This window comes from Triplophysa dalaica, chromosome 3 (genome assembly GCF_015846415.1).
Source record: "Triplophysa dalaica isolate WHDGS20190420 chromosome 3, ASM1584641v1, whole genome shotgun sequence".
In the NCBI taxonomy this organism is placed as follows: Eukaryota; Metazoa; Chordata; class Actinopteri; order Cypriniformes; family Nemacheilidae; genus Triplophysa; species Triplophysa dalaica.
In genome coordinates, this window is record NC_079544.1 from 24323665 (window position 1) to 24347507 (window position 23843).

At 37.6% G+C, this 23843-nt stretch overlaps 1 protein-coding gene and 1 long non-coding RNA gene across 4 annotated transcripts; one reads left to right on the top strand and one right to left on the bottom strand.

The window, feature by feature from the left end:
- The first annotated feature begins 1817 nt into the window (after positions 1-1817).
- Positions 1818-23190, top strand: LOC130418246 (activin receptor type-2B). Of its 3 annotated transcripts, none has more exons than XM_056744282.1 (11): positions 1818-2235; positions 4682-4889; positions 9361-9470; positions 10568-10719; positions 10910-11053; positions 11144-11287; positions 11762-11907; positions 12012-12126; positions 12237-12375; positions 19701-19789; positions 22515-22624. In XM_056744282.1, exons 1-10 carry the CDS (start codon positions 2193-2195, stop codon positions 19769-19771), a joined length of 1272 nt encoding a protein of 423 aa, XP_056600260.1. In that variant the 5' UTR covers positions 1818-2192; the 3' UTR covers positions 19772-19789; positions 22515-22624. The 3 variants fall into 3 exon arrangements, with proteins under 3 accessions (XP_056600260.1, XP_056600259.1, XP_056600258.1); XM_056744280.1 differs by lacking the exons at positions 19701-19789; positions 22515-22624 and adding exons at positions 14163-14293; positions 14393-16759 and having other exon boundaries at positions 1819-2235; XM_056744281.1 differs by lacking the exon at positions 19701-19789 and having other exon boundaries at positions 22515-23190.
- LOC130418247 (uncharacterized) lies at positions 17677-19693 on the bottom strand. Its single transcript, XR_008906308.1, has 3 exons — positions 19412-19693; positions 18673-19063; positions 17677-18565 (listed from the first exon to the last, which is right to left on the bottom strand). It is a non-coding gene; the product is annotated as an uncharacterized LOC130418247 (long non-coding RNA).
- Positions 23191-23843: the final 653 nt, after the last annotated feature.

Consider the following 23843-nt stretch of genomic DNA (forward strand, 5'->3'; position numbering starts at 1 on the left):
TCATGCTCAGACCTGATGGCAGAGCTGAGAATGGGAAGCGGTGACCTAACAAGAGCTGAGATGATAGAGCTGGATAAAGGACACGGCAACTTGACACGATTTTTCTACAACACTTCAAATGCTATTAGATTGTTAATGATAATCTTAAATCTATAATTTACCTTATTAGTAAGTTTATATATATTTAATTTTGCCTTGTTGTGCAAGCACTGTTGAGCTTGTGCTGAGGCAGCAGCTTTTGCCAGAGGGGAACTGGAATCCCCTGGTTGGGCCTGGGTTGTCCCAAGGTTTTTTTTCTCGATTGGAGTTTTGGGTTCCTCGCCACCGTTTACATATTGTTTTGCACTATTTGCCGGGCCAGGGGGGCTGCTTTAGAATTTAGACATAATTAATATTGCATATAATAATTTATAGTCCGTTTAATATTTGACCTGTGGTTCTCTCTCCTTTGAGCGCTTTCAATGTGCGTGTGTGCGAGTGTGTTTGCGTGTGTGCGTCTATGTCAATGTGTGTAAGTATGTATGCATATTAGATTAGATTAGATTCAACTTTATTGTCATTACACATATACAAGTACAGTGTAACGAAATGTAGTTTAGGTCTAACCAGAAGTGCAATTAGCAAGTGCAGATATACAGTGTGAATAAATACAGAATACAATATTAGGAAAATAATTTACGATGGGCATGTACTATAAAAATATGACAATCGGTATGTACTATGAACAATATATACAGAAGGCTATATACTGTGAACATTAGTGTACAGGAGGTTATGAACAGATAACAATATAGACTATACAATAGTGCAAGTGACTTGAGTGTGCATTAATTACAGACATTAGCTATTAAAGTTACAGTGCAGTAGATGAGTTAATGTGGTTATTAAAGGTACGGTGCAATACATGAGTAGATGCAGATATACAGTTACAGTGCAGTAGATGAGTTAGTGCAGATATTGAAGCTATAGTGCAATAGATGAGTAGATGCAGTTAGTTATGCGATAGATGCAATGCAATAGATGAGTTAGAGTGCAGTAGCTGAGTTAGTGCAGTTATTGAAGTTACAGTGCAGTAGCTGAGTTAGTGCAGTTATTGAAGTTACAGTGCAGTAGATGAGTTAATGCAGTCATTAAGGTTACAGTGAAGTAGATGAGTTAATGCAGTTATTTAAGTTACAGTGCAGTAGATGAGTTAATGCAGTTATTAAAGTTACAGTGCAGTAGATGAGTTAATGCCGTTATTAAAGTTACAGTGCAGTAGATGAGTTAATGCCGGTATTAAAGTTACAGTGCAGTAGATGAGTTAATGACATATTGTGTGTGTGGAGCATTTGTGTGTCTGTCTTTTGTTGTTTTCACCTTTTTCTTGTTTTTCAGGTATATGCCTTTAGTTGTTATTCTTGTATTCAATGTGTCTCATGTACAGCTGCTTTGTAACAATGGAAATTGTAAAAAGCGCTATATAATTAAAGTTGAGTTGAATCAAAATGATTCAGAAAAGTGCTCATAATTGAATTCAAAGCTTAACATGTAACAATTTAATGTCACTGATTATAAGTGTTATTGGTTTTATTACGTCTGTAGATTTATGATATTGAACACAACAACTTTATAGAACAACTATATTTGTTTTGTTTTATTTTCACTTATTTCTTTAATGCCTGTAGTTAAGTTTAAGACTTGTATAAATCTATCAAGTGGTCAAGTGTAGTAGATACATTATTAATTCAGACCACAGTGGTCTTAATGAACATCCGGGTCTCCCGCTGGCACGGCTGTTGTTCGGCTCTCAGGAGCCATTTTGGAAGCAGTTCAGCTTTTCTCATGTCAGTCCCATTTACTGCCCCTCTCCAACTGCCCCAGTGACTCAGAGGGGGGAAATCAAGGGGGAGCGTTTGTTTTTACTCCAGGTTTCTACTTCTTGTCCTCAGAGCTCCTTAATGCTGCCGGATCAGAATGCGATGTCGGATGTTTGTGGCATCGGGAACTTTAATTCAGAGGAAATCGCATTTGGAGCAGATATTGCGTTTTAAGTCTACGGGAAGGTTTTGTTATTGTAGCGGTGAGGGATTGCGCGCAGGCCCCGCGGCTCCTCCGCGTTCATGTGTTTGCGCGCACGTTTCATTTCACGTTTAAATGCTTTCGCAGCCTAAAAGACAATATTTATCGCCAGGATCCTTAAAAAAAGGAACATGTTTGTTCCCTGGCTGACTTTTACACTCATCTGGTGTACAGGTAAGCGTATATTGTGTTACTCTTTGTAACATTGTCTCTACTATCCACACACACGCGCCGCGAGTGTTACAATGTTTCCGTGGCTGTGTTTGAAAATCAAAGGAGCTGTTTACGTAGTCAACCTTTTGTGCATCATAATACTGTGGTTTGAACTCGCATATGATCGCCACAATGCTTTCGGTGTAGATAACAGCCAGCGTAACAAAACCATTAAGGTCGTTGTTTGGGTTCAGAGTTCATTTCATATGAAAATCTCCTGCTTAAATGTGGCCACAGACAGCATGGACGCATGGAACAAAGTCAGACAGCTGCTGCCGTGTAAAAACAATTGATGTCCCCACACAGCAACTGTTACATTTCATATGTTCATACAACATTTGTTTTGCCAACTAGATATGTTTTCTGTGTTGATTCAAACATCTTTGATTGTCTTTTCTATAACCTTTATTTTGTATGTAAGACTTGTGAAGGGCTGTTACGAGCTGCCATGACTGGTTGAATGTCTATTGTTCAAAATATAGTGAAGAGGTTCACACATGAACAATATACTTTCCAACATAAAGAAAGAAATGTTGTATACTTTAGTATTTACTGTAGTAAATTGCCATATAGGCTACTGTAGTAATGATGTATTTTTGTAGTATAAACTAATATATTAAAAATGTTGTAAAGACTATAGTGTATAGTTCAATTATATATTATAATTACCATAGTAAGGTTAAAAACACTATGGTTTTAAGGAATTTTGCTTCGATTTACTGTAGTAAACATGTTTGTGATTATTAAAGTAATACAGCAATGAATTATTAAAGTTTGTGAAGCAGTATTCATACAATTTTTTAATTTTGTGTGACCTCAGACTTATAAGAAAGTCACGCATGTAAACTTTTGTCACACTGTTTTAGACTTCCAAGTCATTTGCCACGTACATGTAGAATTGTTACATGATCCCATTGTCATGCTAAATTCCCATGTAGTCGACTGTGTTTGACCGGCAGACAAAGCTTTCCACTTTGTTCAGTTATTGATGTGTGTCTTGTTGATCGGTCAGGATCGTCTTCTCCTGAAAGCTCATCTCATACAGAGTCCCCTAAACTAAGAAACTTTCTGAAAACAAAAGTTGCTTTGATACACCCTCCACATCAAGAGTGAGCATGCACGTGTGTGTGTTTCAGCTGCGGGGTGTTGACGGGTGAAGAAAGGTAAAATCTGGGGGCTTTGGTGCAAGAGTGCACCACATGCGTCCTTAAAAATACATGTCTGGCTCTGTCTCCTATTGCGTGTGCCTGAAGCCAGAGTGCCGTGGGTTTGAAATGGGGGGTTGCTGCTGATGTAATTCACTCTTATCATGTGACACCCAGTATCGGTGACTAGTAAAGAAGCCGTAGATATGAAATGTCAATGAATCTTCAGTGTGGTTAAGGATTTCTCCATTAACAGCGTGTTGGGTTGGCTTTTTAACCCTCTCACCTGTGTTTCTTGATCCTGGGGGTTGTGGTGTGTAGGTGGGGTAACATTTGTGGGAGGATGGGCAGCCTGCAGCTATACATGGCATTTAAAGGGACAGGCTTTGTTTTTATTGACGTTACAAGTGTGACAATGATCAAAAAGGAATGCGACCGCCTGGCTTGTTGTTTCTGTTGTGTAATTGCTGTCATTATTGCCGTGTAAAATCTGACCCAAAGCATCTTTGTGTGAATCGTACTTCGTGTAAACATCTCACGATCCCTGACCTGATTCTCGGAGTAATTTGCAAGGCGACGGAGGGCATTATAGCGTTCAGTTACACGGAGACCTGCTTACTGACAGCTGATACAACATCTGGATTTGATTTAGTGGTTTCCCTAAAGACCATAGAAACTCAATTCACTGGTCCTAAATCACTGCGGCCCGTGAAACATTTGGTTTGTGTGGGATTGTTCAGCGGGTGTATTTATTGAGCTTAGATGGCTAGTTAAACACACATTAGGGTTTTATGATGAGGGGATTTTAAGTGTTTAAAACCCCATTAGCTTTTTGTCTTTTTTTATGTTCCTAATTCTCTTATTTTCTGTTAGTGGCAATGAGATGTAATTGCATGGAACATCTATTAAAAGTGTAAGAAAACATTTGACATGAAGACTCGGAGGAACTGACATCGGCTTCTAAATATAACATTGACATGTGTTGGTTAAGCAATTGCAAAAATGGCTCTGAAAAGTAAAATCTAACATATTTTTTCACTTTGTTTGATGACATAGATTTATATATTTTTAAAAAGACGTGTCTTAATTGTTCATATCTTTCTTAGGACTGCTGTAGATTGATTTTCACTTGATTTTTGGCTCATGCAATTTGTCAAGTTTCTGTAAAAGCCTTAAAGTGGTTGACATACTTATTTCTTCAGATTGTTGTAAAACGTGACGCTATATAGTCTGGTAAATTCCCATCTTTTTTTCTCCATAAGGGGCGAGTCAGGGGGAGGTGGCGACGAGAGAGTGTGTCTACTACAATGATAACTGGCGGACAGAGAAAACCAATCAGAGCGGATTTGAGAGATGTGAGGGAGAGAAAGACAAGAGGCTTCACTGTTATGCCTCCTGGATTAACTCCACCGGAACCATCCGCCTGGTCAAAAAAGGCTGCTGGCTTGATGATTTCAACTGTTATGACAGGTAAGCAATACCGGTCTAGACATGAATCATCAATAACATTTGATGCACATTTTAAATGAACGAGCCATTCAAATTGAAAAGGATTTTAGTAGTGTCAGTAGCCAGGTTTCCGTTACCCTTCGAAATGCGCAAAGGAAACACGTCAATTTCACAAAAACTCCCATGTCTCACAAAAAAGTTCTCACGTGTTTTTTCAGGCAATACGATAAAGGCATATTTCGCAAAACTGCAATGGAAACTTTTTGTTGTATTTACAAGTAACGTGGTGTATAAAAAAGTCACAAGACCATTTGCGGTATGTTTGGCCAGAACATTTGGAAAGATAGGATCTAATGTAATTTACATTCATTTGTATCTTATATGATGGCTCAAATATAGGAAAACGAAAATTTATTAGGAAAAGTGAGGTAATATGAAGATACAGATGTGCTCAAATTTGTTGGTACCCTTACAGCTCATTGAAATAATGCTTCATTCCTCCTGAAGAGTAATGAAATTATAAGCTATTGTATCATGTGAACTTGCTTGCTTTTGGTATGTCATAGAATAAAGCAAAGAATCTGCGGAAAGAGATGAATTATTGCCTACTCTACAAAGATATTTTAAAATGGCCTGGACACATTTGATGGGACCCCTTACAAATGATAATACATTATATGAATGTGATAGAAATGATTATAGTGATATTCCAAACTAATTAGTTTCTTTAAGTTTCAAACACGTATCCAATATTATCATACATTCAGCCTATTTAAACGGAGAAATGTAGTCACTGTGCTGTTTGGTATCATTGGGCCTCATTCATGAAACATTCGTAAATATAGGAGTCAATTCCGAGTGATTTGCGGGTAAAACAGACCTTCCCGAAAACTTTCCTCCGGATTCACAAATACTTACACATTCTACAATGATATATGATGTTTATGTCAATGAATTCCAATCATTCGTAAACACGGTGCAGATGCACGCTCACTCACAATTAGCATAATCTCCGCCTATGATTTAAAAGATACACAAATTACGTATCTAGGAGTGCTGGATTCCTCTGGAGTTCATTCTGGTTTGGTTACATTTTATTGCATGAATGCATAAGAGAATAATAGGCTATATGCTTACCAATAAATTAATCAATTAAAATGTGTCCACCAAAGCTTTTTTAGACAGCTGAAATAATAATACCTGGTGCTCTTATGAAAATTACTAACTGGTGGCGCTTTGGAGGCTCTGCGTGAGTGTGCTTTACTCCTGAGATGCGTTGGTTGCTGTGATTAAGAATATATATATAACAGTTAGCCTACTTATTATTAGTATGTTATATTCAAAGAAAATAACTGAATATGAAATGCAGTAATATTATTAACTTCTCCGTCGTTGTGTATGATGGTTGGTCAATGTAGTGTTTGTCCCGCCTCTTCTCCACTTGTACTGCTGTGTAAAAAAGGACAGTGATGAGCTCTGTGTTTAACCAAAGTTAAAAAGTTAAAATTATAAAATACCAGGCAAAATAACCCGTGAAATGTCATTGATACATAGTGCATCAAAACGCAGAATCATCAGATTGTCTAAAATAATAAAGAACGTTACGTGTAGTTTAATGCACTATTTTACACGTGGTATGGAGCAGGCATACATTTTTTTACCAACTCACATTTAGAAAATATGAACATTTTCATGAATCCGAAAATTTACGTCAAAACGTTCTGCTCGTGTTTCATGAATGAGGCCAATTGTGTGAACCACACTGAACATGGACTAGAGAAAGCAAAGGAGAGAGTTGTCTGAGGAGCTCCGAAAGAAAATAATAGACAAGCATGGTAAAGGTAAAGGCTACAAGACCATCTCTAAGCACCTCGATGTTCCTGTGACAACAGTTGCAAATATAATAAAGATATAATAAAGAAGTGGAATTGTAGCCAACCTCCCTGGGCGTGGCCGCAAGAGGAACAGTGACCCCAGATTGAACCGAAGGATAGTGCGAATGGTAGAAAAAGAACCAAGGATAACTACCAAAGAGATACAAGCTGAACTACCATAGGAGGTTGCTTTCCTACGTGCCACGTTAACAGGTGTCCATGACGGTGGTGCTGAATTTATGGATACCGATCGCTCGACAATCAAAAATATCTAACATGAAAGCACCGTCACTGCATTATGTTAGTTATAGGCAAAAGTGACCTAGTCTGAGTCTCTAACCACCGCAAATCTACGTCACTAGAAATAGTCACCGCCTAGGATTTGCTGGGACTGCCGTGAAAATTTCACTCTCTTCCCCATACACTGTCGCTCGTTCGTTATGTGTGTTCATCGTATCATGAACCTGTGTTCTACATTGTGAAACTAAGTCTGTCTTATTTAAACTACCAAAGGAAGAACTTTCGAGGAAACAATGGTTTCAATTAATTTTTCAAACGACACCCAAGGAGTATAATCCCAGGGTCTATGTGCGCGCATCATTTCACCAAAGATTGCTTCAATAATCTTGCCGCGTTCACTGCAGGATATGTTAAACGACTATCCTTGAAAGAGGGGGAAATACCAACTTTTTTGGACTTGTTAGCTCCATCGAATCACAACCTATAAGTGTGCTATTGATTTTTGTCTTTAATTCAAGAAATATTTGTGTACCTTATGTCTGTGTTTAGCTAATACATATAACGCTAACGTTAACTTGTACCGTTTTTTTCTGGGGTATTACCGTTTGTTTATCTAGCTATGAACTCTGCTAATTTAAGTGTTCAATCTATTATCGTCTATCTATTTTCTACTCTCGTCTTCGGATGTTTCTTCGTCAGACTCGGGCTCAAACTGGTAGGGTAAAATCCCTGCCATCTCTATCTATTCACTGTATATAATATCCAACCACCTGTAAACTGTAATCCAGTAATGATTCTAGGCGTTCCATTTTCGACACATCATGAACGCGTTTGGGCAATCACAGCAAACTCCCGTAATGATTATAGGCGTTCTCTTTGCGTCACATCCTGACTGCGTTAGACCAATCACAACAGCTACACCATCTGACCAATCACATGACACTAGGCTGGTGGAGAGGAGGAGTTTAGACGGATGAATCGCGAAACGAATCATTTGAGAGTCAGGTGAGAACTATGATAAGAATAACTGCCTATCATTACGACATAATCTTGTTTTTCACCTTGATTGTACTTAAACTTGTTGTTGGACAACCCATAAACCAGAGTAGGACCTTAAAAATACAATGTTACTTACTCTTTAATAAAAGACGCACTTCAAAAATAGTTGAAATTTCATTAATTAGGACTGATAGAATCTCATAACAAAATTGTTCAAATTGGATACTAAATTCAACCCTGGATAGTTTGTTTAATTTTGAAATGCTTACCTGCAACCCAAATATAGCCTTAAACCGCTACACTCACACTGGTCTGTGAAATGAACATTTATATCACAGGTTCTTAAACTCTGGGATTTGCACCTGTCTCTCTACTGCACATATAATATAATAATACTTCACATATAATATAGTTTTGATTACGTAAGGATTTTTTTGGGTTTTGATGAATTTGAATGTGTAAAATGTGTTGACCATGGACTATACAACAGCAATCAAGTATTTCAGGAGTAGATGTTTTTAAATGTCAATGTCTTTGCAGAAATAAAGCGAATATTTGCGCTAAATCAGTTTTACTTACAATCTTTCTCTCTATATACACTACAATTCAAAAGCTAGCAATCCTCAGTGTAATGTCAATTATTCATTGCATGAAAACTTCAATGGGCTGTATGTATCCTTTTTAGAATTGTATTTGAATGGATTTCGATGTAAAGAAGCCTTTTTTCACAGTGACCACTAGCTGAGTGAACTGTCAACAGTGATAAGGTATAACTAAAAGAGCGCTCCAGACTAAACTTCCGAAATGTATGACTTACTGAAGGTATACTTGACAAAGAACTGCTTGCGAAATGCACAGTAACAATAAGTTACAGCCTAACGTATAACTTAAGAAAGAAGTACTGTTAAGAAGGCTTTGGGAAAAGCGGCCCAGCTTTTTTCGTAATGACAGACCGACATGCAACACAATGTCGTTCGAACAACACTATAGATATGTAGATGTTTAAAGTGTTCCTCTGTTTTTATTGAATTCATTGTGGTAACTATGAATATGGTCTACTTGAACTGTTGTTTTATTATTTTTAAACCTAACAAATTTTAGATTCAGACAGATGCCCACAGAAGATCTTTTACAGACATCAAGCAAAATTGTAATCATTGAATATAATAAACTTGCAGTTTTATAAGTTCTGTGTGAAATTTGTTTGAGCCCAAAAGGTTTGTTGGAGAGATTGTAGAAATGACCTTTTTAGTTTATTTAGTTTATTTAGTTAAAATTACTTTATATAATTTAATATTAAAATAAAATTTGTATTAATCAAATATAATATGCAACATTCATTCATCCAACGGTTATTGTGTTTTTGTGTGTGTGAGCAGACAGGAGTGTGTGGCCACCGAAGGGAATCCACAGGTCTTCTTCTGTTGCTGTGAAGGAAACTATTGCAATGAGAGATTCACACATCTTCCAGAAGCAATCAGCCCTGCAGGTAAAGACACACCTGCCGTTTCAGATTTGACTTGATTTAAAGTTTCTCTGGAAAACTAGTGTGTTTAATAAACAGGAAAATTGGCAATGTAAATCTTAATCCACCATTACCATCAGTCTTTTCTTTCAAAGGTACTGTATGTAAGTTTTGTGGTAAACAAAATGGGCCTCATTAATGAACACGAGCAGAAGGATTTTTTGTTTACAAAATCCTTCGTAAAGTCGTTTTGACGTCCATTTTAGGCTACATGAAAATGTTAGTATTTTCAAAATGTTAGTTATTTAATGAGTACTTTTGCCCTGTCTTTTTCATTTTTTTACTCTTTAACTTTGGGTAAAACGCAGAGTTCGTCACTGTCCTTATTTGCACAGCTGTCTAACCACAGTGGATGAGAAGCGGGACAAACACTACATTGACCAATCATCATACACCAGAAGTTAATATTACTGCTTACTGCATTTTTGTAGTGCTCTATTCTGTAATAATAATAAGACACCAGTAACTTCTAACTGTCATGGATATTCCAACTCGCAGCAACCAATGCGTTTCTGGAAAATCGCGCAGTGCTTGCAAAGCGCTCTCAAGGGCCAGCTGGCTAAAAACGCTTTGGTGGATCCAGTTTAATTTATTGGTAAGCATATAGCCTTTTATGCATAATAAAAGCAATAATGTTGCCAAACCAGAGAATGAAGTCCAGAGGAGACCCGCATTCCTAGTTACGTAATTTGTGTAGCTGTAGTGCAGAGGCGGGGATTGTGCTTATTATGGATGAGCCCACTGTTTACGAGTGATTGGAATTCATTAACATTTCACCATCAAATCTGACATTTACGAAGTATTTGTGAAGGTCTGTTTTACGCGCAAATTACTCGAAATTTACACACATATTTACGAATGTTTCATGAATGAGGCCCATTGTGATTAAGTAATGGGAGTACACATTAAGTATAACACGTATGTTTCCAAATGTCTGCTGTTCTTCTAAGTGCATAAATATGTTAATTGTATAAATAAATTCTAAAAATGATATATATCATTTGGCGATTTTAGACCCGTATCTGTTGTTAAATTTGTTTTTTGTATGTGTGTTCCTGTAGTGAAGATTCGGCCTCCACAGCCTGGTCCTCATCTTCTGGCTGTACTGGTTTATTCTCTTCTTCCCCTGGCTATTCTCTCTCTGACCCTGCTGCTCGCCTGCTGGACGTACCACCAACGAAAAGCTCCCTATAGACACGTCAACATTAGCCAGGTTTGACCATCATCCACTTATACCCTGAAAGGAATTTACCCCCACAAAGTTTCAAGACTTGTAGCATCAAGCGTGTCAATAATTAATTTGAAAACTTTGTCGTGCACAGATAAGTCGAACATTATATCATACTTTTATCTTTTTTTGCTTGGTAATAGCTTTGACAAATTCTGATTTTTTTTCTTTTTAGGATGCTGGTCTTCCTCCTCCATCTCCTCTGGTTGGACTGAAACCCCTGCAGTTGCTGGAACTAAAAGCCAGGGGGCGCTTCGGCTGCGTGTGGAAAGCCCAGTCACTCAGTGAATATGTGGCTGTGAAGATCTTTCCAATTCAGGTATGTCCTTCACTTTTCATGTCATGATTGTTGTCTGGATGGCTTTTATCGGTAAAGTGCTGGTTTCTAAAGGGAATGGTGTGTTAACAGGACAAGCAGTCATGGCAGAATGAAAGAGACATTTACCTCACCGAGGGTTTTAAACATGAGAACATTCTGCTTTACATCTCGGCCGAGAAACGCGGCACCAACCTGCAGATGGAGTTGTGGTTGGTCACAGAATTTCACGAAAGGGTCAGTTTTTTTCTATATGAATATTGAGGACAATATTTTTTAGAATAGCAAAACTTGAAAAGCTTATTTTGAGGGAAAAATTTGCCAAATCATAATATAATTAATATTTTTATATACATTATTACAAGCAATTTTGACAACGTTTTCTTCATCAAGGAATGAGTAGGTCATACAATTAACAATATTGGGTTATAATATGATTATATATCACTATATTCTGAACAACATGAGACAGTTTAAAAGGATTTAATTCATGAACATTAACCTTTTTCTAATATCATTTTTTGTTGTACCTAAATAGTGTTATAGGATTGATGACAGTTAAGGTTAAATTGAACCTTCTGTATGTAAAGTATTTAAAACTGAGAAGGTCAGTTTTTATAATTTTTAAAAAAAAGTTGTTTAAAATGATTTACTCATTGATATGTAGACCACAGTTATTTTATATCGAATCCCACATTTTTTGCATTGCAGGGTTCACTAACCGATTATCTGAAGGGAAATCCGGTGAGCTGGTCTCAGTTGTGTCACATCTCAGCCAGTATGGCCCGTGGCCTGGCGTACCTTCACGAAGACCTTCCTTATAGAGCCGAGGGACCTAAACCTGCCGTTGCACACAGGTACGCAATGCCCTGAATAGTTTTATTACAAGGTCCGTAGACTGGAGAGCGATCTGATTCATCTCTCTGTAGGTTTTGAACGATTTGACATTTGTGCCTTGCAGGGATTTCAAGAGCAAGAACGTTCTTCTCAAGATGGATCTATCAGCTGTGATTGCTGATTTCGGCTTGGCTGTTCGCTTTGAGCCTGGAAAACTTCTTGGAGATACACACGGCCAGGTAAGTGAACGGTTGCTTTTGTGAAGAGACTAGCTGATGAAACTTAAACTTTTAATACTGAACTTTTCTATGTGAAATAGTGAGTGACTAACCCATGTATTGTGCCGCAGGTTGGAACTCGGCGCTACATGGCTCCAGAGGTGTTAGAAGGTGCTATAAACTTCCAGAGAGACGCTTTCTTGAGGATCGACATGTACGCTTTAGGACTGGTGATGTGGGAGCTGGTGTCTCGCTGCACGGCCGCCGATAGTGAGTCTATACAAACTCAGCCCACACAAACCTGAGCTAAACACTGAACAAAGTTCAAAAAGAGTGAATCACCAGCTGAAGTCTGTCTACATGGATACCAGTGCAGAGCCCTCATCCATTTTTATGGTCTGACTTTATCTGTTCGCCCTTATGTCACCCTAACCGATATCAAACACTTGTTGTCTCTTTCACCTGAGTAGATGCTGTATTGGATATGAAAAGTATATTAAAGCAGTGGTTCTCAAACTGGGGGCCCCAAGATGGATCCAGTGGGCCACAGATTTTGTGGTATTTTATGAACTATAGAAATTTATCATACATTTAATCAAACATCCGAAAAATAAGTCCACCAACCGAAATAATTGATGTTCTCAGCATTGTATAACCAAATTGGTTTTTGGTTGAATTAAATTTCCAAGTTTAAGATTTTAAGTCTTTATTTGGGGGGGGGGGCGGCAAATGATGCACATTACACAAAGGGGGAGAACCACTACCTTAAAGGAATATTTCACCCAAATATGAAAATTCTCTCTTAATTAACTTTATCTCATGCCTATTGACCATTTGCATGGAGTGTTCTTAAGACCATTACCCTTGCAGGGTTTTCATAGACAGTGTTTAATTAAAAAAATGTTGCATTGAAATAGGGGTGGGCGATCTAGAAAATAAATTCAAATCACGATTTTTTCCAGATAGATCACGATTCACGATTTTATCGCGGTTCTTCTTCAAGTTGGTTTTAAGACTATTTTGCAAATTAAAGGGGCTTCAATACAGCCAAACTAAGTCCCCATATAAAAATATAATCTTTACCATTTATATTTTGAAGAATATTTTAATCAAGTTAATATTTAATGCAAGTGCAAGACCATAAATCAGCTGTTAAGCAAAAAACTTTACATTTTGAATTTTGTTTTTCATCTTGTTGCGGCACTCGGAGTAAAGCTGTGGAATGGGCGTGGAGGATAAATATTTTTGGCTTGGTATTTCGTAACGTGGATCTACGACTTTGAGCAGTTTTTAAAGCCCTCATTTTCCACAGTCTTTATGGGAATCATGTCTTTGGCCAGGTAAGATGCGACCGCGTCAGTGACATCTTTCCAGCGCTTGTTCATTCTGTCATACGGATACGGAGTTCCTTTCTCAAATGGTTCTTTCGCTAAAGTCGTTGTTTAAGCCTTTTAGTTTCCGTATGCTTGGTTGTACCTTATTTACTCGCGTGGGATCCCTTTATAATTTGACTGTCGGCATACTCTTTCAGTCTCTTTTATTTTGAGGTGGTTAAAAGGGACCAAGTCCTCCGTGTTTCCCTCCATCTTCACTGACCGCGTCACTTAATCTTACTGAATTCACAAGCAACGTATACGAGCTTGTTAACATGGCGCAATCTATCGCAAGTATGTTGACGAATTCTATAGAACACTACTATATAGGACGATTTAACGATTTTCCCGAAAAAGTGGATCGTGCAGTCATTTTAATCGTTCGCGGTCTAATATCGTCATATCGCACACCCCTACATTGAAATATTTTTTTTCTCGAACCTATTCTATTTTTATCCTATTTATTGATGAATAACAAAAACTATGCATACTTTTAGGGCAATTGTGAAATGTAATGTGGGTATTGTTTGCAATTCTACAAGTTAATGATAAAAAAAGAAAATTATCTTTACAGTATTGTTTTTGGTGCCGTGCCGCTTTAGACAAAAATTAAGTTCAACCAGTTAAGTTACCTTCAGTTTTGTTTAATACACGACATAAATCCTATTGTGGTATCTCACAAAGGTCCTGTGGGCGAATACCAGCTGCCGTTTGAGGAAGAAGTGGGCCAGCACCCATCGCTGGAGGACCTTCAAGATGTGGTGGTACATAAGAAGATGCGGCCTGTCTTTAAAGACTGTTGGATCAAGCATCCGGTAGGACGATTTGTTAAGTTATGGTGCTCATTAGTAAAGGCAGATTGGAATCTGGCTTGCGACATTAGCTTTTATGTTATTTCTCTCCGGTGCCTTCAGGGTTTTGGGCAGTTATGCGAGACCATTGAAGAGTGTTGGGACCACGACGCAGAGGCTCGGCTGTCAGCGGGTTGCGTGGAAGAACGCATCTCGACCATCACCAAGTCATCCAACACCATCAACACTTCTACCTCAGAGTGCCTGGTCTCCATGGTTGCATCTGACAGCGATACGGACCTACCGCCCAAAGAATCCAGTACGTGAACACTGACCTCCTAGCCGAGAGCAAACATCAGGGACGGGCTAAAGGAAGGACGTATTCCAAAACCTCTCCAGTAATGTGAACTTTGCTGCTAATTTGATCTCGTGATTTCCATGCATTTCTTTTTGTTCTCGCATCGTTGGATCGGCCTCACCAGCACGTTCATCTACTGTATTCTTCCGAGAGGAAGGCACGAAGAAACCTCAAAGTGAGAAGACTGTCTTTTCAGAGGGCATTCAGGGGATTGTTTAAGCATGTTACCTCACAGATTTTAATGCCATTGTGTCGTTGTTTTTTTGCCTGCACTCCATGAAAACCTCCCTCCAAAAACTTAGCTTGGCTCTACCATCGTGACCTACCCAACCCTGTTTCCACGAAGTCTGATGACTGTTACATGAAAGCAGCCTTCCAAGAGCACACAAGGTCCCTTTTTACTCAGTAAATTTCTAAGCATCGTTTTATGGCGGTCAAATAGATCTTTTCTTCCTCAAAATATCAGAAGTGTTTCTCTTTGTGACGGCAGTTGTCTGGGACACACTTGACAGCTGTTAGAGTGTTTTTAATAGTAAGCGTAGTGTTGCCTTTCGCGGTTGTCGGCATAGATTTTAATGTAGCATTCGCCTGTCGTTGACGAGTTTTGTCGCAGAAATGCCACATTAAAGCTTTTGGTCAGTCAGCCATCGAGTTGGGAATCATTTCACACGGAGTGTCTGCAAGTTTTATAGTATGTTGTCGACAAGAGCCGCAGCAGATGAGAAGTATCGTCCTGCAGCCACATCAAGCATGTCAGCGCCTCTACTTTTCTATTTTAATCACGACAAACGCATTGGTGTATCCGGAAAGTGTTTTCGTTTGTCCAGTACACTACTCAGGTAAACTCAGTTTGTTTGTGATCGCAACCTCTCGCTCTTTACAGCAATAGTTCTCAGCAGTAGGGAGAATCTCGTGTTTCACCCATACATCTAAAGAAATGCATGAATTCGGTTTGTGTAAGAAAGCGATTTTACGACGGTTTTATTTGCATCTTGTATCTTTGTTGCTGTAATGGGAACGGACAAAATAGTTTAAATTTCTTTTTAAGTGTCACAAGGCAAATAAAACTACTTTTTGTTCGAAACCATGTATTTTTTCTTTAGAATAAGTCGGTGAAATAAGTATCTTGCCGGTTTTCATGAGATTCAACCCAGAGCATCTAAACGGTGAAGAAAATCCTCAGATCTTGCAATAATGTCTGTTGAGCAGCAGTCTGCGAAACCGTCGGGTCGTCTCAGTATTGTGAACTCTGCATCGTTCAGAAACAGGCAGCTGTTATCGATTTAATGTCATCGTAAATACTAAGAAAATCACTGAACCCAACTCTCATGCTCAGTGGTTAGATATACCTCAGATATTGTGACCTTTTATTTTTTACTAAAGTATTTTATTCGGTTTTGTGGTAGCAATATAATTTAATATAAGCTGCTTTTTTGTGATTTAAAGAGATTTTTCTTGTCTTTTTTAAAAGGTTTATTTTTAACAGAAGGTGCTCTACATGTGATTTCCAGGTGCTCAGTGCATTTCATGAAGTCTTTGCTCTGAATCCCACGTTTGTTGTTGAATGACTTCAGAGTAACTCTTCTCCCCAAGTAAAGCGGAGGAGCTTGATTTCGGTTCTCTACAGACATGCAAATGTGTTTTTATTTGTTGTTTGTTTTTGTGGTACATGTATCTTCACTTACCTCCATCTTAGCAAATGTATTAAGTTGGATTGCTCTTTAATCAAATCAGGGATTTGAAATATTATTAAAAGTATTGCAGTGCAAGTTGTGCAAATTTAGTTTAAGCCAAACTCTGTATTCTATCAGGTGTGGATGAGTGACTCATCTTTTAATGTATATAAGTTCATAAAATCAGTTAGCCGATGTAGTTGAAAGCATCTTTTACCCTGACGCTTGTTATATTTCTGTACGTTTTGCATAAACCCTGACGAAGTGGTGATATGTTAGGACTACCTGAGTAGATTTCCCGTGACCCGTCTTGATCCGGACGTGGGCTGGATCCAAGGAAATTGAGATCTGTTCTATTTAGATTTTTACTGCTGCTAATGTGGTAAATTACATTGTGTTGCCCCTGTTTGGGTTATTTCCGATTCTGCTGCCATGTTCAGTATTTTGTTGAATTAAACATTACCCATGTTTATCACAACTTTGAGTTTCTTTTTTAGTCTAGAAATGTCTCTCCTTAATCCTTGTATAGATTTCTTGTTATTTGCCCTTTTTAAGAACCACATTTTTCACAAACATTAATCCTATTAATTTACTAAAATGCACTGTGCTATAATATGAAGAGTAAGGGTGAATATCTATATATAGAGTCATAAAAAACACTAAATATAACATTTAAAAAGTAATAAAAAGTTTCACATTCATTTATAGCTCTGGGCCAGTATTCGTAAAGCTCCTAATTTAAAATCTTCTTTGTTGGAGTCCTATCTTAAATGCCATTCAGGACCAGTCTGAGAGCAGCTCTGAGCAAGGAAAAGACAAAAACATTGATCTCAGTGATGAGATGCAGTCTTTTAAAGGCTGTGATTGGTTGGCTGGCCACGAAAAAAAAATCGTGTTTTTAAGTATGTGCTCCTTAGTTGCATAAGTAAACAAAAACCAAGAAAAACTAAAGTTGAACACAAAAAATCTGATAAACCTCGAAAGTAATATGGAAATTGTCATGCATTGCAACACATTTCTTTTCGTGTGTCGTCCGTTTTCTCTGCTGCTAAAGAAACTTTTAATTCTCTTAAAATTCCTCCTCGCAACTCCAGTAATCTTTTTTGTTACCAATGATCTTGTCTGTTATTTTAAGAGAAATGCTCAAAAAAATTGTACAATTCTTAAAATTGTATAAGAATTTTGTTATAGGAGCAACTCTTTGCTCTAAGATTTTATGAATACGGGCTCTGCCTGGTGTCCTGGTTAAACACATGTTAAACACATTGAGGGTCCATCACACTATAGACACATTTAAAACATCCCAAAACGACAGATATACCCAATCATTGTGTCTGATTTAAGATAATATTGCACATATTCAATAATTATGGCTGTTACCATGATTTTTTTTATTTGCCTCAGAATATCATTACACTATAAACAAAAGAACAGTACCTGTCTGTTGAAAACATGTCTGATCCAGAAGAGGAAAATTATTTATTATATAAAATCTATGATTGAGCAATAGAAAGTGTAGGCATAGGGGAGAGTGGGGTAAAGTGAGACGTTTTTTACATTTGCTCCCCTCTAAGCGAGCTAAAATGATATATTAGTAAAATTTACACATTTCCCATTAATTCAGGATGTTTCCTAGCAATGGAAATTACCAGAATGTATTCAGGACGAAGGGCAGTGAAAATATGATTGTTTTTAAAAAAGTGGTCTTGTGTCTCACTTTACCACAGCTTAAGGGTAAACTGAGACAGACCAGAAAATTCAAGAGGGTAAAGTGAACCAGCTGGGGGTAAACTGATCCACTAACTTTTTCCCCTCTGAAACTACCATAACAACACATGTTGTAACAGTTAGAATCCTGACAGCTAGCTTGACAACCACACATTCCAGAACTAATGTTGGACTAGTAAAAGAATCATGGCGATTGGTCAGTTAAGCACATTATTTTGAAAAAATAATTTGTGGCTTTTGTACTGTAAAGACGCCTGTTTCATCCACATTATAAATCATGTGTGGAGGGAATATATGCCTGTTAAAGATGAGAGGCAAGAGAAGAACCTTATCAGAATCAAAACCAAATCTTACAGGTAAAGCCTCCATAAAACATTAGCAACTAAAGAATTAATGCTGTGACCTGTCCATCACTACAGCCAGATTGTCAAAGAACTCCCCGACTGTAGTTTTATTGAAGGCTGTAGCCCTTCCCAGGGATGTTGCCTCTGGAGTTCGGACAGAGAGATGCTAGGAAGCTGCCAAACCAATCTTCACCTAGAGTAAACAATTCATTATTATCAGTATGATTTAGCTTTGTGGCAAGATCATTTGGCCTTAGTTCACCTACAGAATCATGTGATCTCTTGCAAACCCTAGCCTACCTGCACATTGTGTCTTTGTCCAATTGGCAGGGACAGGTATATAATTTTTCTCTGCATATTCAAATGCCAGTTGACGGCACTTAATTGGAGGAAGGCCATGGAACTGTTCAGCGAGTTGTTTCAAGTGTTTGGCAACCTCCTCCTCCATCTCATTTGTGAATATTCTCTTTGCCTCAGCTACTGCACCCCAGGCTACTGATTTTACTTCCCCTTTCTCTTTTTTCTTTATAAATCTTAGGAGGCTTGACTTATCAATATTTCTATCCCTTGCAGCTGCTCTTAGAGACTTCTTTCCTTCCTTTTGACCTCAGCGGCTGCACTCTCCATCTCCTCAAGGGGTGTTTTACCCCAGGTTGTCTTCCTGGTGTATTGCCTTGGCATGGTGGTTTTTCTGCAATGTTTATGACATTAAAAATAAAACATATGTAATGAAATATTACATTAACATATGTTTTAGACTAAACTGAACTTGTGCCTCATGTCTCACTTTACCCCACAGCATTTGTCTCACTTTACCCCACCGCCATATTTTAGAAAAAAACTCTCTCTCTTAGAAATTCAGGCTAATCTTCAGCTAGCATCATCACAAGGTTTTATATGTTGGTAGTTCATCAACATGTATGATATAAGTTTTTCTACCTGAATCAATTTGCTTTGGCACAACAGTTGATTAAGTTGACAGCAAGAAAATTTACTTTTACCAGCAAAAAATATATTTTTGTGAAAAAAACATGCTTACCACAGCAGCATGAGGTCTTCTTCTTCATGGCCAAGGGGAATTTTGAGGGGCTCAAAAACATAATGGTCACATGACCACAAATGTGTTCCGTTGCCTAGATACAGGGGGTGTCTCACATTACCCGATGTCTCGCTTTACCCCACTCTCCCCTACTAGATAACACAATACATTTACACTTATATTAGATTATATAACTCTATTAGCAATATAGGCTACTGTAAATCATTTTAAATATGTGTATTTTCGAAAGAACTACTCCTTTAATGATTCATATTTTGTTGTTAAACAGTGAAAATTCGATGTTTGACACTTGCTGAGACTCTTACCACCAGAGGGCATCACCTGTCAGACGATCTCTGAACATGTGACTCGATGACCGTATACTTACGGTCATCGAGTCACATGTTCAGAGATCGTAAACAGATGTTGACTACAAGGTTACCAGACAGAGGCCAAATGTCCAGTGTTGCCAACTTGGCGACTTTGTCGCTATATTTAGCGACTTTTCAGACCCCTTTCGCGACTTATTTTTCAAAAAGCGACTAGCGACAAATCTATCTACTTTCTGAATAAGCCTTGGTGACTAAGCGAAACATTCTGCTTCACGTCTACTGCCACGGCAGACAGATTTTTTGCCTTGCCAGCGCAGCACCGTCTCTGTCTACTCTGTACAGTGTGAGTGCCCACCAGAGAGAAGCAGCTGAAGACCGTACTGACGCGAGAATGAGATTCGCAGTTTGCATGTACAAACAGTGTTTCCAAGAACTAATTACTTATTGACCTTGTCTGAGCACTTATGATTACGAAACGTGATGAAACGCCAAGACTATGGACGTGTAAACAAAAACGCAGACGGATTTTAGCTGTTCAATGAAAATAACATGTGGTGGGGTTTTTTTAAGGGGTCGAGTTCACTCACTATTAAATAGTTTTTGTAGTCTGCTAACAGAAACACAAAAATAATTGAATATAAAAAAATGATATAACTTAAGAACCTATTTATTGTTCATTTGGGTTAATTGTTTTAATATAAAACTATATACGACCGCTCAGAGAGTAGAGAAATGAAGCAGACCTGAAGCTACTACTACGTGATGACGTCACGGACATGCAAATTAGCATGTGACGCCATCTGGCGACATTTAGCGACTTTTCGGGCAGGCGTTAGCTACTTTCCATTAAAAAGAGTTGGCAACACTGCAAATGTTCACTGATCTCTCAGTAGTCTGCACTGCAAGGATATCATCACATACTTGACTTGTCTTTACAAGTGACAAAAATATGAGCAAGTCACAGGACAAGCTGCAACAAAACCGACATCAGTTAACGTTTTCCTGCATATGACGTTGCATCGGTCTTCGTGTGAGAAAAAAAGTTTTGTAGCATAGGTGTCTGTAAGAGATATTCTAGTCTTTTCACTACTACTCGTTGACAAACCTTAAAAAGAAGTGAATGTTCCTTTTTACACACAAAACACGGTCTATAAGTGGAGTGAATTAAGATAAAACACAAGTCTGTTTCAGGGAGATTCTGGATTTCAGTTTAGGGCACATAAAATGGACTCTTGTCTAGAGTCAGATGTTAAAACCTCTGTAAGCCAGCACTGCTCCAACAGAGTTTTTTTGGAGCAACGAATATAATGGTTTTACACTGTAATTTTTGTTTGTTTGTTTACAAATGATCTTTTATAAATTAATTGCTCTACATGATGCATTTGACCTGTTAGCCTATATACACTTTGAATGCACAAAATCCTCCCTAGGTCTGTTTGAATAGGTTTTAAAAGGTCTCCAGTTTTGGCACACACATCGATATATTGAGTGTATTAGGATACTGACAATAGCAACATATTAAAGCTGATATGGGAATAAAGAACTAAAAATAAACAAATGCTGTGTTTAAATGTTGGGCTTATAAGAACTGGTTTCTTAATATTTACTGATCACTAGTCTGTTTGGTTGGGCTTGTCTTGACTGTGATGGTCTACAGTTTAAATTCCGTTTTCAAAACTCAAGTTTTTTTTACTGACATTAGTAGTTAGTATATTATTAGTTTTGAGTCCATTTTAAGGACACTTAATCGGAATTCCAGACCAATCAAGCAAAGCTTTTCATCCTGCACAACAGTGTCAAGATGAAGGGAACACAAACAATCATCCAGATTAAGAATGTTCACATCCTTATATCAAGAAAAGTGAACTCAAGAATTTCCTCAGCAGGTTCATGCTATTCGTCTAGCCTGCTCATCATAGTGTCTGCATTTCTTTTGCAGTTTAAAACATTAGCGCTTGTGCCAATCAATATCTGATTTAAAAAGAAAAGCCCCTTGATATTGCATGGGTTTCATGTCAGAATTTACATGGGATTCAAACAAAAAGTGTCCCGAAGCCTTACTTTTCACGTGTGAGAAGTTTAAAACCTGTTTGAAAGTTTGTTATTTTTTTGAGGATTTTAGTCAGAAGCATGTGTGTGTTTAATTTGTGTAATTAATCATAGTGCATTTAGTGCATTTTAATCTTTAATAATGTGGTTCTTTGCTCGGCCATAATCCCATCCGTATGTTCCTGTGTTTAAACATCTGATCAATTACGCATGTAGGCACTTTCATTAGAACCGATGTTTTTGATCCAAAGGGTAAACGTATTAAAATGAAAGTTGAAAAATCTGTTGAAGATCCATAAAACATTACAACTTTGCTATACGTTGTGGTTTTCCATTGGCGCTAGCTGCACATTTGTAGATATTAAAAACGTAATAATTTCGTACAACTAAATTAGTCTATCTGGATCCTGTGTGTATATGAATAAAAACGATAGGCGGGCATAACCTTGGTAACAGGGACATTTCTGAAACATTGTAATAGTCTCATCAAACATATCTCTAGTATTTAATCTACAACACATTAAATTTGACTTGGCAGCACTTAAACACAATATGAAAGTATAATTTATAGTGTTAATTTTACTGAAATACAGTTTTACATTGGCACTTATATTTGTGTTATATTTGTGAAGGTCACATTTTTAAAGGCTTTCTGTGATGGAAAGAGTGTTAAAGCTCGATCACATTTGTGAGTAATTAAAACAAGTGATTATTTTACGCAGGGATTATGCTGGAGGTCCAGCTGGTCTGTGGAGGATTTGGACACCCTTGCCCTGGGCCGGAGAAAGGGCAAGCTCCCCAGCGACACAGCCAAATTGGCTCCCTAACCGAGAGATCCCAAATCTTTGTAGGCTATAGCCTACAGTTCAAATCAAATTTCGGCTAAATTAAACCGCTCTTTCATGGTTTTCACATTTCTAAAAGTACTGAAAAAGTAATACTCTTAAATTGTTTTTAATAAAATGTAGATCTAACCAGTCACTACACATTTTAGTAATTTAGAAAAATTGTTTCTTTGTAACTTCAGACAACTCTTTGTTCTTTAGTTTTACAAATCTTCTTTAAATTAAAATCCCACTTTTATCCATGCCTGTAATATTCTATAGAAATATCACCATCTGCATATATTGTTCCACTAAAGTTTAAGTCAATTTACACAATTAAAATGTGTCCTAGTCCAGCCTCTTGTTCTCTCCAGACTTTCACAACAAAACCTCTACAAATGATCCAGACCGCAGCGGCAAGAGTGGTCTATATGTTTTGCCAATTTCTTCCATTGGCAACTCCATTTGTAAATCGCTTTGATGAAAGCGTCCGCTAAATGACTAAATGTAAATGCAAAACGATCATTCATTCTCTTTGCAGGGTTTGCATAATACAGTTCTTGTCAAACATGAAGCGAAATAAATCTCGGTTCTAGTATTTTCTTAGTTATGTGCATGGATTATGTCATTTTTGTGTTTTCCAAGTGAGTTTTATTAACTGACTGATATTCATTGTAAGAAAAATGCCTTGTATCTGTTTACTTATATATTGGAAAATTATATAATTTTCGTGTGATAATTATATCACATTTTCGTGTTGCCCTTGTGACAACACAACTAAGTCTATGAGAAAACAGAAATTGATTAATTAATTTTATGAATAAATGACATAAGAACATATTAAACGGAGTAGTATCATCGTGCATACTTGCTTTATGTTAACTTGTTCCTCCCACAAAAAAATATTCCTCACTTTACACAGCTAACTTTTGTAGGAAATATCGGAGCTGTTGAAAATATTACAGTGCTTTTAATAGCATGATATGGGCAACACATCTGAAGCCTTCGTCCCAGCTGAAGTAAAATGTCTACCTGTGATATATGTGTGTACACCTTCACTTTGATATATTGATGCAGGGTTTCTTTGTGTGTGCCTTGATACATCCGTCATCCATTTACATTACATTTAAGCATTTGGCAGACGCTTAAGCGACTTACATTGCTTTACCCTATACATTTTACATAGGTATTTGCAATCCCCTGGGATCGAACCCACAACCTTGCGTT